The following is a 16,298-nucleotide window of genomic DNA, read 5'->3' on the forward strand; positions in this document are numbered from 1 at the left end:
GCTTAAGTACTATATAGACTCAGTGTATACAGTAAACAGTTTGAAAATGTTTGACACTAGCAGAAATTAGTGTGACACTCATCAAAAGAAACAGAAAATAGTTTATTAGACACTATGAATTACAGATTGGGAGGCCAAGGACTGAATATCATATGTTATGCATTCATTCCATGACAAACAAGACAGAATACTCCTTTCATTGTGTATCTATGTACCCTCTGTGAAACAGTCCATTGGTGTTGCCATTAATACAATGGTAATTAGTTAATTGTAGCGTTTTAAGTAAAAAGACAATTGTAAATATATAGAATATTTGCTGCATTAGATCTGAACCTATTCAAGTGGTGATAATGACATTACATCGCTGAGAGACTGAGGAACAGTCAGTGTATTCAAGGCACTGGAATAGACTCAGAATTGTGGTTACTTTTTTCCATTCATGGGTGAGGTAGTGAAGTCACTCTACGGGAAGGTATGTGGGCAATGTGTGGACTGGTAATGGCTTTATCCTATTCTTTCATATGGTACGTCCATGGTACAGAATAGCATGTTAAAGTACATGGACACACACAGCTAACAAAACCCATATCTGTACGGATGGGCTATAGAAATGTGAATAAGGAACACCATCTTCAGCCATTTCTCTACAGCCAAAACATAGCTCTACTCTCACCTTGGCTGGACCATGATCTGCAACAGGTAAGGAACACTACACTGTATTTGGTCAATTGTGAATTTAATGAAGTATTATAGCAGAAATAGAGAACTCAGTAAGCAGTGTCATTGAGAGTAATATCACTCAGGCAGTGGGCTTACTAGAACTGCGAAGGTCTAACAAGCAGACAAACAGCAGCTACAGTAACCTGAAATTGCCCTCCCCTTCATTGTAACATCGTTCTAACTAGTGAGCATAGAGATGGCTTCAAATATTAGTTTATATCAGAATATGACTAAAGGTAAACCTTTTCAGTTTTACCATCAAAGGACTCCGGTGACATATTTTGGCTGAGTGAAGGGACCCATAACAGGAATCTTCTTGAGACACCTAGTAGTGACATCGATGACAATCAATAGCAATAGAGACCCAATAGTGGGTCTCTTCAGAAATCGATTAAAGATCATTCCATACATTCCGTCCTCCATACTCACAACTTTATTTCATGTTAACGTTGGTGAGACTCAATCTTAAAGCACTACGATTCCATGACAAGGAACTAAAGGTTACTGATGGCTAAATCTATAGTATATAACCAGGATACAGGAGTGTCTTTCCAATAATGCCCAACAGTATCCGTTACTGCTGCTGGATTTGGAGGAATCTCTGTAAAACTACCACATTATTATGGTTAAGATAACCAATATAGTAGTGTTTTGCTTTCTTTGAGTAATGTATTTGTATTCTTTAATAATAATAATAATAATATTCTGGATTCTGTGCCTTTAAAATACATAGCCAGTAATGTATAGGAAAAATACTGTACAAAAAAACCCATATAGAATAGCTTTATATAAACATCTCTTATAACCAATGTATCATCTCTGTACTGAATATTTTGGTTTGTAGTAAACTAATTGTTTGGGATAACCACAGTACTGGACAACACCATCCTACTTTTTTCCCCGACATCTTTTACATTCATACAGCCATCTTACAGAAGAAGGCAAACACATATCTACAAAAATACAGATATCTCTATTGATTATTAAAAGAACCACTCTTGTTAATCATGCTAAATAAAAAGGAAATAATTCAACCACTTTGCGATTCGCTTGAGGTTTGTGTTCTGAGAAATCATGCTGAAATATTCAAATAAAAACGATGAGATGATAATAATAACAATAACAACAAACAACACAAACAGAAGCCATAATAATAACAATTAACAATTGAATATTTCAAAAAATGAATCTGTCCTTAACAGAAAAGATACATAAATATCAGGCAGATTAGACTGAGGAACATTGCACCAGGGCAGATTGTGACACGTGTTAGAAGATTGGTGCAGAGGGGGTTAGTGGAGTTGTGGTTGTGGAACAGGCTGCAGCAGAGAGACCACTGAGCACAGGGTGGGAAATCTGTCCAGCATCACCATGCTAGCTAGCATAAACCCCAACAGAAAATGACCGTGCCGTGCAACGCGAGGCAAGAGGGTTGTGGGTTCTACTGGAGACCAAGAGGTGCTCTGATTGGGGAATCGGTGTGGGAGGAAAAACTTGGTAGCATGAATTAATATAGATTTGGAAAAGATTATTGCTCAATGTGTGATAGAAAAGAAAAGAATCGCTGGTTTTTCTTTCCAACTGTACAGTTATACTGAGGTTTGAGAGAGAGGTTAAGTGCTAACAAGAAAATATTAAAATCACAAGAGTAGCTTATAGTCCTGATGTGATGAACTGATGTTACAGCTCTGCAATAGAACAACAATGGACATAAAAATGTATAATATTAACAGAAGTACAATAACATTTAAAAAATTGCAATACGAATGTACGGTACAAACCGAGAGAAAGGATGCTACAGAAAGGTACAGGACAATACAGACAGGAACAGGGTCTTAGGTAGGAGGAGAATCCCTCTGAAAACAGCACTGGAAAAACATAAGGATGGGGAGGGAGATACATTACAACAGCTCTCAGTCCTGATCACATGTGTAAAACAGGTGAGAACGTGGGAAAACAAACAGCATGGCATCATTTACAAAATGAACAGTGGAAAGAGGGGACAGGGTAGGGATCTGGAGAGTAGGTTGTTGGCTCATTAACACTCAAAGTGCCTTCTAGTACTTGAAAGAGGAAAGTGTGTGTGCATACTGTACATACATACTCATACCCCATGTACATGTGTGTACATGAAGGGTGAGTGAGAAAACAGAAGGAACAAACTAACGGATGCCAGTGACAGAATTCAAATTCCAAATGATAGAATCATATAGGACTATCATGTACAGGGGTGAGGGGCTGGTGTGTGTGTGTGTGTGAGGGGGGGGGGGGGGCAGTGCCACCAAAAGGGAGGCACATTGTCCTTTAAACTCTTGGGTGAGGGGGAAGGGTCTGGCGTGGATGTTGGTTTGGGGAGGTTCACAGGGGCCCATGCTGAGCCTCATATTTGGCCACAATGTTCTTGGTGCGACCCAGTTCCTTCCTCAAGTCGGCCACCTCTGAGCGAAGTGCACCGTTCTCCTTCTCTAGGAAGCCAGCCCGGATGGCAATTTGGTTCTCCTTCAGTCGCCTGGCATCCCGTGATCTTTTGGCTGCTACGTTGTTCTTTCTGCGTCTGGCCCAGTACTTGTCATCCTGGAAAGTGAGGTGAAACACACTGTTGTGATTCATATATTTTTTTCACACTACCTGTGGTATTGTAAAATTATAAGTGATTCACCTGAACCGTATTCCAAACCTATTATTTATGTCAGCACGCATCTCATTTTCACTTATCACATTTCCATAATGTTGTTTAAAACTGCCTGACACGTTCAACCTCCTTTGCACCCTGCAGGAAGCAATCTTACCTCAACTAACAAAATAGTACATGTGATACACCTCTTCCAACAACATCGTATGACCCAGGTTAAGGGTGAATGACCACGGCTAAACCTGTCAATCTAAATCCTGGTCAAGTTCGACTCCTCCTATCAATACTGAAAAAGCTGCCGGTTTGGGTTTGCGTCAACGCTCCTCCTTATATTGTGGTTTAAAATACTTCTGGTTATTTAGGTGGAATAAGTCCACTTGCTGCTTACATAACATAAGAAAACATGGTGCTTAAAGTTTTTGGCCAAACAAGTGGCGAACCCTTTCAACCTTCCACATAAGTAGGCTCCAGGTAGGTTACCTTGAGATCTTCAGGGATGAAGATTTTGCGTGCCTTTTTGATCATGGGCTGTGGTTTGAGCTCCTCTGGGGCGAACTTGCGTTTTCGGGGGTCAAACATCTCCTGTCCGGGTACGCTGGACAGAGCCAGGTCTGCAGGGTCGGGCTCATAGCCCACTGGAACTTGAATAGACTCTGGATCGATGGGGCTGGGGGTGTTCCTGGCAGCTGAGGGCAGCACTGCAGGAGACAGGCAAAGGAAAACAGGTTAGAGGGTCTGCTGAATTACATCTGGGCACTGTTAAGAAGAGACTGTACTCTCAAAGAGCAGGCTTTGAGGTGCAATGGTCCTTGAGAAATTAATGGTTAGAAATTAGGCCTTATTAGACCTCAACTGGTTTCCTTAAAATTAAGGTTCTAGAATCTGCCATTAAATGTAATATAAAAAGCTATGACAGAAGTCATTAGTAGCCCCCTCGCCTCCTACCCCATACCAGGTGTAGTAGGGGTACTTTTGAGTTCTCAAAAAAGCCCCCTTTAAAAAGTCCCAAGGAGGGCACTTAGGGGGAAACTAACACACGTGTGCCTGTTTACATCATAGTATTCTGCCATTCTGTTCTGTATCATGGTTGTGCATTACAAAGCTGATCCTCTAGAAAAGGGGTGTCAAACATACATCCCGGTCCAATGTGGCCTACGGGTGATTTGAGTAAAAAATAAAAAAAATCTCATATTTGTTTTTCAACAGGACAATGACCCAACACACTTCCTATTTGACCAAGAAAGAGGAGTGATGGAATGCTGCATCAGATGACCTGGCCTCCACAATCACCTGAACTCAACCCAAATTGAGATGGTTTGGGATGAGTTGGACCGCAGAGTGAAGGAAAAGCAGCCAACAAGTGCTCAGCATATGTGGGAACTCCTTCAAGATTGTTGGAAAAATATTCCAGGTGAAGCTGGTTAAGAGAATGCCAAGAGTGTCCAAAGATTTCATCAAGGCAAAGGGTGGCTACTTCGAAGAATATCAAATATTTTGATTTGTTTAACACGTTTTTGGTTACTACATGATTCCATATGTGTTATTTAATAGTTGATGTCTTCACTATTATTCTACAATGTAGAAAATAGTAAAAATAAAAAAGACACACCCTGGTAGGAGTAGGTGTGTCCAAACTTTTGACTGGTACTCTGTGTGTGTGTGTGTATATATATATATATATAAATACAGTGCCTTGCGAAAGTATTCGGCCCCCTTGAACTTTGCGACCTTTTGCCACATTTCAGGCTTCAAACATAAAGATATAAAACTGTATTTTTTTGTGAAGGCTCAACAACAAGTGGGACACAATCATGAAATGGAACGACATTTATTGGATATTTCAAACAAATCAAAAACTGAAAAATTGGGCGTGCAAAATTATTCAGCCCCCTTAAGTTAATACTTTGTAGCGCCACCTTTTGCTGCGATTACAGCTGTAAGTCGCTTGGGGTATGTCTCTATCAGTTTTGCACATCGAGAGACTGACATTTTTTCCCATTCCTCCTTGCAAAACAGCTCGAGCTCAGTGAGGTTGGATGGAGAGCATTTGTGAACAGCAGTTCAGTTCTTTCCACAGATTCTCGATTGGATTCAGGTCTGGACTTTGACTTGGCCATTCTAACACCTGGATATGTTTATTTTTGAACCATTCCATTGTAGATTTTGCTTTATGTTTTGGCTCATTGTCTTGTTGGAAGACAAATCTCCGTCCCAGTCTCAGGTCTTTTGCAGACTCCATCAGGTTTTCCTCCAGAATGGTCCTGTATTTGGCTCCATCCATCTTCCCATCAATTTTAACCATCTTCCCTGTCCCTGCTGAAGAAAAGCAGGCCCAAACCATGATGCTGCCACCACCATGTTTGACAGTGGGGATGGTGTGCTCAGGGTGATGAGCTGTGTTGCTTTTACGCCAAACATAACGTTTTGCATTGTTGGCAAAAAGTTCAATTTTGGTTTCATCTGACCAGAGCACCTTCTTCCACATGTTTGGTGTGTCTCCCAGGTGGCTTGTGGCAAACTTTAAACAACAATTTTTATGGATATCTTTAAGAAATGGCTTTCTTCTTGCCACTCTTCCATAAAGGCCAGATTTGTGCAATATACGACTGATTGTTGTCCTATGGACAGAGTCTCCCACCTCAGCTGTAGATCTCTGCAGTTCATCCAGAGTGATCATGGGCCTCTTGGCTGCATCTCTGATCAGTCTTCTCCTTGTACGAGCTGAAAGTTTAGAGGGACGGCCAGGTCTTGGTAGATTTGCAGTGGTCTGATACTCCTTCCATTTCAATATTATCGCTTGCACAGTGCTCCTTGGGATGTTTAAAGCTTGGGAAATCTTTTTGTATCCAAATCCGGCTTTAAACTTCTTCACAACAGTATCTCGGACCTGCCTGGTGTGTTCCTTGTTCTTCATGATGCTCTCTGCGCTTTTAACGGACCTCTGAGACTATCACAGTGCAGGTGCATTTATACGGAGACTTGATTACACACAGGTGGATTGTATTTCTCATCATTAGTCATTTAGGTCAACATTGGATCATTCAGAGATCCTCACTGAACTTCTGGAGAGAGTTTGCTGCACTGAAAGTAAAGGGGCTGAATAATTTTGCACGCCCAATTTTTCAGTTTTTGATTTGTTAAAAAAGTTTGAAATATCCAATAAATGTCATTCCACTTCATGGTTGTGTCCCACTTGTTGTTGATTCTTCACAAAAAAATACAGTTTTATATCTTTATGTTTGAAGCCTGAAATGTGGCAAAAGGTCGCAAAGTTCAAGGGGGCCGAATACTTTCGCAAGGCACTGTATATACACACACACACACACACAAACACACCTTAAAATGTCTAAAACCAAATTGAAAATATGTAGAAAAGATAAATGGTCCTACAATCATATAGTTTGACTGTGTCCAGCTCACTAATAATCACCGAAACGAAAGCTAGACAGTCAGGGAGCATCAGAAATTCAGAAAACAGAGGACTACAAGACTATTTGTTGCAAATTTTGACAGCAAGGAAATATAACACATTTTTTGTGTGACCCTCCGGACCTCGTTGACGACCATATGCGGCCCCCGGGGAAAGATTAGTTTGACATCCCTGCTCTAGAATCAATACCAGCCTTGCATGTGAAGATGGACTATATTCTTATGTCCATCTTATTCTATACATGCTCATCAAGTCAATGATTATTTAATCTAAATAATTCTACAACTGGCCTTGCCCACAGGGAAGCAAAATAACTGTGGTTGCACCTTTAAACCAACAGGTGGAGCACAGAGAACACACACACACACACACATTTACCAACACACAGACACTCTCACAAACACAGAATATATGTTATTTAAGCCTTTCTGGGGCCCTGTTATCAGTGCCTCTAGTCAGCTGAGCTCAGGCAGACAACAACATTTTGTCTGTAAATTGACTTAAGGCAACCTCCTCGTCAGCCAGCCTCAACATGTGCCTCTGCAATCTCTCTGTGGATGTTACGTAACACCTAATAGATTTCTATTGCACAGAGCAGCAGGTCAGCAGTTGACACGGTTTCACATTCTACCTTTCATCATTCAGTGGATCAGCAATCACAACTGAAGAAATTAATTGGATGGCTTCATCAAATCAGCTGTAATTTGATTGGTGGCTGGCGGTGAGCATCTTATGACAGTAAGCTAATAGAGCCCAATGTCCGTGTATTTACCTGAGATTCATCCACTTAAACAGCTTGACAATTACAAAGACTCACAATCAAAGAACTAGTCTTTTGTAGTTGGTTTGAAAACGTAATGAGGAATGAAAGAAATACAAATTCTTCCTGCTGACGGTGAAAACATTTTACTCAAACAGAATTCAAAGGCTGACATTTTAGGTCACTTCCTACGTCATGGCCCAGCTTCTTTGTGCTTTAAGCTGGCTACGGCCTTAAGCCTTCTGACCTTTGATCACAGCAGCATTTCTAGCTCCAGCCAGTCCTGGTTGAGATTTAAGCCAAGGCCAACATACAGGTCTGACTTGCTTGTACGTTATGCAGAAGGAAGTAAGACAGCTACTCCAGCCCTTTCAGAAGAGAAAACAAATATGTAGGAGTTTAGAGAAAAAATATGGATGAATATGTATGCACTCATACATAAGTCGCTCTGGATGTGAGCATCTGCTAAATTGCTCAAATGTAGACACGCAAGCATGACAACTACACTCTAGCATCACCAGTGAATCATTGCGTCAGTAGTCACTGACACATTAAGCTAAAATGGCTGGCCATCCAAAGTGGTACTTCAGCAGGGGTCCAATTCAATGCCTCATTTTAGTGAATTGTCAAGAACATGTTGGCTGCATGTTAGTCCCCAACAAAGACAGGCCACTGACTAACACTGTCAGCTTAGTGCCAAGCTACTTACAAGGGCTAAATCAGACGCTGTCCAAAACAATCTGTCAAAAGTATATCACCTATATAAATAACAAGCACTGTGGCCCAAACATCTTATCACTGTAACCATTAATTCTGACCAGATTACTAGAGTAAAAATAGAGTGACATGCTTTACTGGCTAAGAGTGGCCTGGTGAAAATCCTGGCTGATAGTGCCCTATAGAATTTGGCTGTGACCTCCCCTCTACGAACCTCCAATAGGAAGAGAAAACACACACCCGTCTGACATGTGTTCAACGTCCACCAAAAATAGATAGAAGGTAAGAGCTCTGCGGCTTGTTCCTTCTCCTGTAGGTAAACTGTACCAGACCCCCCCCCCCCCCCCAACAAAAAAAAACACGCTCACTCGCACTGAGACAAATATACATGCACGTACACCCTCACATGCTGTGATTCTCTGTACTGTAACTGTACAGATGTAATTCTTTGACACGAGTGACAGACTTGTGTCCGGATGTACTATTACTTCCTGTGGTGAGGCCAAAAACTATTTACAGTACCACGTCAAGGTGTGTTCCCAGCTTTTTTCTTAATTTTTTTACTTTGTGAAAGCAGTGGGGAAATAAATACTGAGAGGAACATTGTGGTCACTGTACGCACACTGAGGAAGGACATACCGTGTTTGGCATGAGTAATAATGTCATCATTAGAAACAAACCATCACACTTCTGTCTGCGACTACTTTCAAGGGACAAGCTAAATCACCTTAAAATGTGTCAAACAGAATGTCATACATCAGAAGAAAGTTGTGAATGTTTTTTGTCCATGGCTATTGTGAGGCTATTTTTGGAATGGATGGGAATTTAGGGCATTTGCAATTCCTTCAAATGTGATTGCAAATCACAGTAAAAGCATGCTGGGTGGATCAGAGTAATAGTGGGGGGGAATTGATACAGTAGAGTATCGTAATATTAATACTATTTATGACAATATTATATAAATTTTATGACTGCAAATATCAATTCTCAACAGCAAACCTTTTGTATATTTTCTGCTAGGTAGTTGACGTTAGCTGGCGCTAGTCAGCTGTACCAAAACGTTGGTGTTTCTCCTTCTATAGCGTTGGCCTCAATCTTCTATTAAAAATGGTGAGCCAACATGTTTTCAGCACTTTTATTTCCATGACGGATCAAAACTATTTTTTATCATGGGTCTCTCGTGTCCCCCTGCAGCAGACATAGTGAGCAATATGTCATGAACATCAAATCAGAATACATATAGAATCGCAATAAATATCGTATTGGCACCTAAGTATCACGATAATATCATATCATGAGGAGCCCTGGCAATTCCCAGCACTACCATTTAAGTGGTATGTCATAGGAATTCAAGTCCACTACAAAGGCCAGTTTCACTAGATCACCATCACTGTTCACGTCGGGACATGGTAGATCATTAATGACTAAGATGAAAAACCTTTGGACATACATAGGTCTATTGGAATAAAATGCAGCAGAATGTGTTTTGTGTAAGAGTTCAACTTCTATTTAATCTGAGGATGTTACTGATAATGGTGTCAACTCATATCCATAAAACCTCAAGAAGTATGAGACAACAAAAAATATAGGTCCCACCGAGCAGAGACATTGTAAACATGAGCTTCTGTTATACACTGGAACATTATAAAAAGGAAGGTTTCCATACAGTGTGGATGTGATTATAAGGATTGTATTTTACACACTGTGCTCTACCAACTATGGTAATGAGAAGATCACACACACCAACCAAAATACGTACCAAAGTTACTATAACACAAACCAATGGGCACACAGAAATATTCCCTTTAAACATATAACATAACTGATGTGATAACACCTTATTTATACATTTTGATGAACTAAAACAGGGTCATAAAGACAACTACCATCCTCATCATTAATTCACTAGTTTCAAAATAAAACTATTACAGGCAATAGAATCACTGTTTTCCCCTCGACTAGAAGATTCAGATAGGATGTCCATTATTTAGCAACAAAGAATTGGCTAGCACAAACCAGATTACATCTGCCTGCTCCAACAAACACACCAATTACACTGACCCTCTTTATTCACTCCCCCACATTCAAGAGGCTGAAACCATGACAACTAGCCTTATGGAAGATGTTTGCCTTGGTGATGCATGTAAATAAGGTATGTTTATCCTTACACCTCTAAATAACTGGGTACCAGGAATGTGTGTTTCATTAAGGAGGAACGTTTAACTTTTTTCTGGTTGTCTCTTCAGTAGGCAGCAACAGATACGTCAAGATTCACCTTAACCAAAAAAAGCATTGCGTGCCAAGCAACAAAATGAGCCTAATCTAAATCAATATTGGAATGTCATCGGGAATGTAGTAAAACTGTAAATGTTTGACAAAAACTACACAGTTGAGGGATCAAAACTACAACCCACCCAAGTTGTACAACTACTGTCCCTCCAGTTTAACTTTCTAGTACTTGGCACAATGCCACTCAAGCTCCAAAGTCCAGGGTCAGAATTGTAGAAGAAATGTCCTAGCATACTCAAAGCCCCTGAATTAGCCTAAATATGGAGAAACCTCGATCTGTGCTTTTGGTCAGAGTGGAATGGGGTAAACAGTAAAGGAAAAAGTTCAGTGTTGAGAAGACAACCTGGTCATGATATGCGTGCTGAGTACACCAGGTGGATAAACAGCGCCAGGGGCATATTATTACAAAGCGCAACAACTAAGGCTTTGACCATAGAGATTTGCCCTAATTTGAGAGCTATAGGAGGGTTGTTTGTGTGCGTTTGGTTGACCTTGCAGAGTGTTGAGCCCTCGTTTGAGAGTGTTCCTGTGCTGTGTGTTGTGTGTGATATGGTATTTTACCTGCTCTGGCTGGGGGGCTCTGGAGACAGTTCTGGGAGACCATGGCTGTATGAACGGAGGTAGTGGCGTGGCTATTGAGGTCGACCACAGAGGGTATGGGGGGTGCAGGGGAAACCTGCTGGATAGTGGGCTGCCGGGACTGCTGTGGCTGGTTTTGGTTATTCTGAGCTGAGTTTGCGGGGATGCCATTCTCTGACAGAAACTCTTCCAGGTCCATGTACTCCAGCTGAAAGTTGTCCCCATCATATGGCAAGGTCTTGTCCCACAGGGTTGGCCCTAGGAAGGCCGACTGTGGAGTATTGGCACCGCCTTCCTCATCCAACTTTTTCTCATCTTTCCCAAAACCTGCAAATATTTGGAGAGAGTCATATCACGGTTAGACCAAAACAGACAATGTCAAAACAGCTAAGCCAATAAAAGGCCAAGGTTTTAATTATATATATATATACACACACATACACAATATCTAAAGCCCCTGTTGTTGATTAAGCATATACTTGAGGCATATGTGAATGTGTATATACTTTATGTAAATAGATGAATAACCAAACTACAGTAAACACCCCATCAACTCCAAAAGCACCCTCTAGGGGACAACCTCCAGTCTCAGGAAATATATTTTAATTTCTCTTCAACCTATTTCCAGAAGTTTTAAAGAGTTTTTTCAAATCTTATATATATATATATATATATATATATATATAGTCCCTATCAAGTTGTTGACAAATAAGTACTAAATGGTTTCTAGCCTGGCTAGTCTTCGGAATACTAACTCTTTACAGTAGATTGCAAACTTCCCACAATGTACTACTGTTGGACTTGCTTTTGCCCTTTAAAATGTATTTTTGTAGTAGTGTTCAGATTGTCTAAGTTGTTGGGAAAGTTGTCAAAATGTCAGTTCTTTTTAAAAGTTTAGATAGAATGTAGTTGATGTGGTTAATAAAACAGTGGTTGTTTGATTGGTAGAAGATATTTCTGTTCTGATTTAAATAGCAGAGAAGTAGACCAAGATGCCATATCCTCTAAGTTTTTGCCTAAGTTGTTGGGAAAGTGGTCAAAGTAGCTGATGTGTCAAAAGTCTAAATGTTTACTTACTGTCTCATGGTAGAAATGTGCTCACCCAGTGCTATAAATGTTACATTTCTGAAAGTTATATGACAGTTAATTCAACAGTGGGAAGTTAGCTTAACGAATGCAGTGGATAACCGTTACTAAAACAGCTGTCACTTTTGATCAGATGAAGATAACACATTCAAATCAGAAATCAGAACAGAATTGCCATGACACCAGAGTTTAGACTTCGATACCAGGTTTAGTATCACTTTACTCGATACCAAAATGATACCAATTGAAAAAAAGAAAGGGTATTAGCCAAAGTCACAGAATGGTAATTGATCCGGCTGGATCTTTTGAGTCCATTATCATTACATTTGAATTTTTTTTATGTATGCATTAATTCATAAATTATTAAATAAATGTCACCTTTTTTTAACCAATCAAACTACATAACATTATGGTCATCATTTATTTGAATGGTAAATCTCTAGTCTATTGATAAACTGGGTAAATCGTGATGTAGCCTAGGCCTATTTACAATACAAGGGAATGCATATTCAATAGGAGTGTGTCCATGCATTGAGTTATTGAACCTTGTTTTGGCTGATTTCATTGGGCTACAGATGAAACCAATCTGTTTCCCTTCCATTTGGGACTTATTTTAAAGTATGCGCGTTCTCTTTAAGACCAATGACGTCATTCACACACACCTTTGAAAACATTTAATAACAGTTTCAACATTTCCACATGCTGTTTTTCATTATTCAAGTGTGTTAACTTATGTGCAGCATAAGTGGTGATGCAGCTCAGACTCCCAGTGGTTCCTCCTGGCTAGCAATGAGTAGGTGGAGCAGGCACGGTGCTCTCGCGCTATAAGGGGACATCGGCTACGCTGATTGAGAGAGGATCAAGTCTGTCAATCCGTTAACGACATGAGACATGACAGAAGTACCAAATATAACAACAATTCTAGTACACAACCGTTTTTCAGGTTCTAGTATACAAAAAGTACTGAAGTTTCGGTATATCGTGAAACACGCATTTGAATAGCAGAGAAGTAGACCAAGATCTCATACCCTCCAAGTTTTTTGTCTAAAGTGCTGGGGAGCTCCGCAAAAAAACACAAAAAAAATACAGAAAATGCAGTTGATGCGGTTACTAAAACAGCTGTATCGTTTTATCGCAAGAATATATTTTTGTTACGATTTCAGATTTCAATTGCAGAGAAGTAAAGGAAGATTCCATACGCTCTAACTTTTTGTCTAACTTGTTGGCAAAATGTCAATGTAGCCTATTGTTGTCACAAGTTATTGTTCACAGTGCATAGAATGTTGGATGTAATGATGTCACAATGGGACATTTAGAATGTTGAAATCCCTTTAGAGTGGATGGAGGACAAAACGAAGGGCAAAAAGCTTTATAGTTTATAAAGTGTAAAGTACATCCAAAAGTTGTATACAAGCACACTGGTCCTGACCACTCTGCACTTTTTTAAAGTTTGAATGACGTTTCTAGCTTAAACGGTGTACGAAAATTAGCATTCCAAATAATAATAAGTACTGTATGACAAAAACTTTGGGACGTTTTCTGTCGTAAGTCACATGAATTAAAGGGATAGTTGCTGCACTGTATCCTTATCAGGCTGTAGCTGTCATACCAGGAATATATTTTGTCATTTAACGACAAAATTGCAACCATCATGGATCATGCTGTACTCCTTCCCGATCTGGCTAGATGTAGTAGTACTAATACATTACACAATGCGGAAATCAGCAGTATAAACAATAACGCGAATCCCCGACACTGGTTCGGTAAAAAGCTGAGGGATGGGGCTGAGAAATGTAACCACTCAAATGCATAGACATGAAGAGTTAGAGTTATGTATACAAGGATTGACCATCCATGATATCAAAATTATAGTTTTAACCATGCTGAGGCTATATTGTGTTTGTTTACATTTTCATTGTTTACAAACATTCTTATATTTGGGGTTCTGATGGGGTATGACAGTTGCACTAAGCTCATGAGGCATTTATAAGTTCTACTCTTCAAGAATCAATTAATTTATAAGTCCAAAAGTGGATGTAGCAACAGTGATTGTCCCTTTAATTTACACTTGAATCAACGCCAATTCTTAGTAACTAAAGGTGAGAAACACCGGGCTACTGAAATATTGTAGCCATCCGAGACGTTGTTTTTTCTGCATTGTATCTTGCTTCCTCACGCGCTGCAACACTGACAGATCATGCTTGAAAGCGAGAACGACAAAACAATCGTCTCAAAAATGTATGTAAACTACCACGTAACAAATGATTTGATGTCTGCGTTGTTTACCTTCTTCGTGATGAAATGGCAGCTTCATTGGATTCTCCAACAGGGATTTCAGTACGCCATTAGTTGGAGGTTGGAAAGATGAGTTTAAAGGATCAGGTCTGGACATTTTCTCCATTGGTCTGGAGGACGATAGTATAGCGTACAATTGCTGTTATTCCAAAAGAAGACCCACGTTTGAAAATATGTTAAACAAACACCAAACCTCAATGCTTGACCCCAACCTGTAGTTCAGACCGAGAAATTGATATCCGCGCAGAAAATAACAATTACGGGTTTCGTCGAACGACGCTAGTTCGAGAAGGCAGAGAACTAACTGGATGTGAAGCTCAAGATGGTTCACAATCCATTTGTGGACACCGATGTACATGACGTCAAACCTGGCAAATACTTGAATACCGACTCTGCGAATGAGATGGAGGGAAGGAGGGACTGACTACTGATTTGGGAACTTATTTGTTTCACGGTTTTCCCTATCATTTTCTTCTCAGTCCTTTTCTCCTTGAAAATATATATGTCAATCATGTTAATTGACAGATTACTCCGACATGGCGTATGTGATCGTTGTACTACCCACATCCATTAGCCTTGGTATGTAGTGCAAGATCCATAGATTTAGCCCCCCATACAATTCTCTCTCTCCCGGTTTTCTATTGTGTTATTGACGGCACGTTTGTTCATTCCATGTGTAACTCTGTGTTGTTTTGGTTATATAAAGGTGAAATAAATTGATGAAACACTGGTGACAGCAGTGGGATCATTGTGGTGTTCTCTCGGGGCCTTGTGGGCATGTGAAGCTCTGAGTTGTGAGGACATACAACCCTTCTTTAAAGAGGGGGAATATTGTAATTTAGGCCTACTGCAATGTGGTGTCGTGAGCTTTGTTGGACATATACACAGAGGCCTGTGTTATTAGGTGCTCAGCTCTGTAATAGGATATGGATCAAGCCCCCATCATAGTTCTCTCGCTCCTGTACATTCAATAGATCATTTAAAGCTTGTTTCCACCAAACTGGTAACTATTCAACTCTAATCATTTTTTGTCACACACTGGATAGTTGTAGGGAAATGTGTTGTTTTACAGGGTCATCCATAGTAGTACGGCACCCCTGGAGTAAATTAGGGCTAAGTGCCTCAAGAGCACAGCGACAGACTTTTCACCTTGTCAGCTCGGATATTCAAACCAGTGACCTTTCAGTTACTGGCCCAACATGCTAACCGCTAGGCTACTAAAAGGAGTAGGCTTATAACAGGTGTGCCAACTGTACATTTCTTAACCTTAGATCTATAGGCCTACTATTGGCCACAGAGTAATTGAATTATACAAACATTTATTTTAGCTCTCTATTATGTCCTACAAACATTTAACCTATGGTCTACAACAGCCCTCCACTAATTTTTTCTTAAAACATAAAACCAATCAATTAGAATGATGCTAGTACAAAAAATTCCCAGGACATCTACAGCACCCAATGTCACAGGAAAGCAAAACAAATCATCAAGCACATCACATCAATTCAAATTGTATTAGTCACATGCACCGAATACAACAGGTCTCCTTCACCTTACAGTGAAATGCTTACTTACGAGCCCCTAACCAACAATGCAGTTTAAAAAAAATACAGATAAGAATAAGAGATAAAAGTAACAAGTAATTAAAGAGAAACAGTCAAATAACAATAGCGAGACTATATACAAGGGGTACCGATACAAAGTCAATGTGCGGGGTCACCAGTTAGTTGAGGTAGTATGTACATGTAGGTAGAGTTAAAGTGACTATGCATAGATGACAACAGAGAGTA

General features: G+C 40.0%; 1 protein-coding gene across 1 annotated transcript; it reads right to left on the reverse strand.

Moving 5' to 3' along the window:
- Window positions 1-81: 81 nt before the first annotated feature.
- On the reverse strand, window positions 82-14,883 carry LOC109898687 (HLF transcription factor, PAR bZIP family member). The gene is made up of 4 exons (XM_031827815.1): window positions 14,500-14,883; window positions 11,110-11,454; window positions 3,833-4,050; window positions 82-3,294 (listed from the first exon to the last, which is right to left on the reverse strand). The coding sequence occupies exons 1-4, from the start codon at window positions 14,612-14,614 to the stop codon at window positions 3,079-3,081; spliced, it is 894 nt and encodes a 297-aa protein (XP_031683675.1). The 5' UTR covers window positions 14,615-14,883; the 3' UTR covers window positions 82-3,078.
- Window positions 14,884-16,298: the final 1,415 nt, after the last annotated feature.

The sequence above is a fragment of the Oncorhynchus kisutch genome, linkage group LG6, assembly GCF_002021735.2.
Source record: "Oncorhynchus kisutch isolate 150728-3 linkage group LG6, Okis_V2, whole genome shotgun sequence".
Taxonomy (NCBI): Eukaryota; Metazoa; Chordata; class Actinopteri; order Salmoniformes; family Salmonidae; genus Oncorhynchus; species Oncorhynchus kisutch.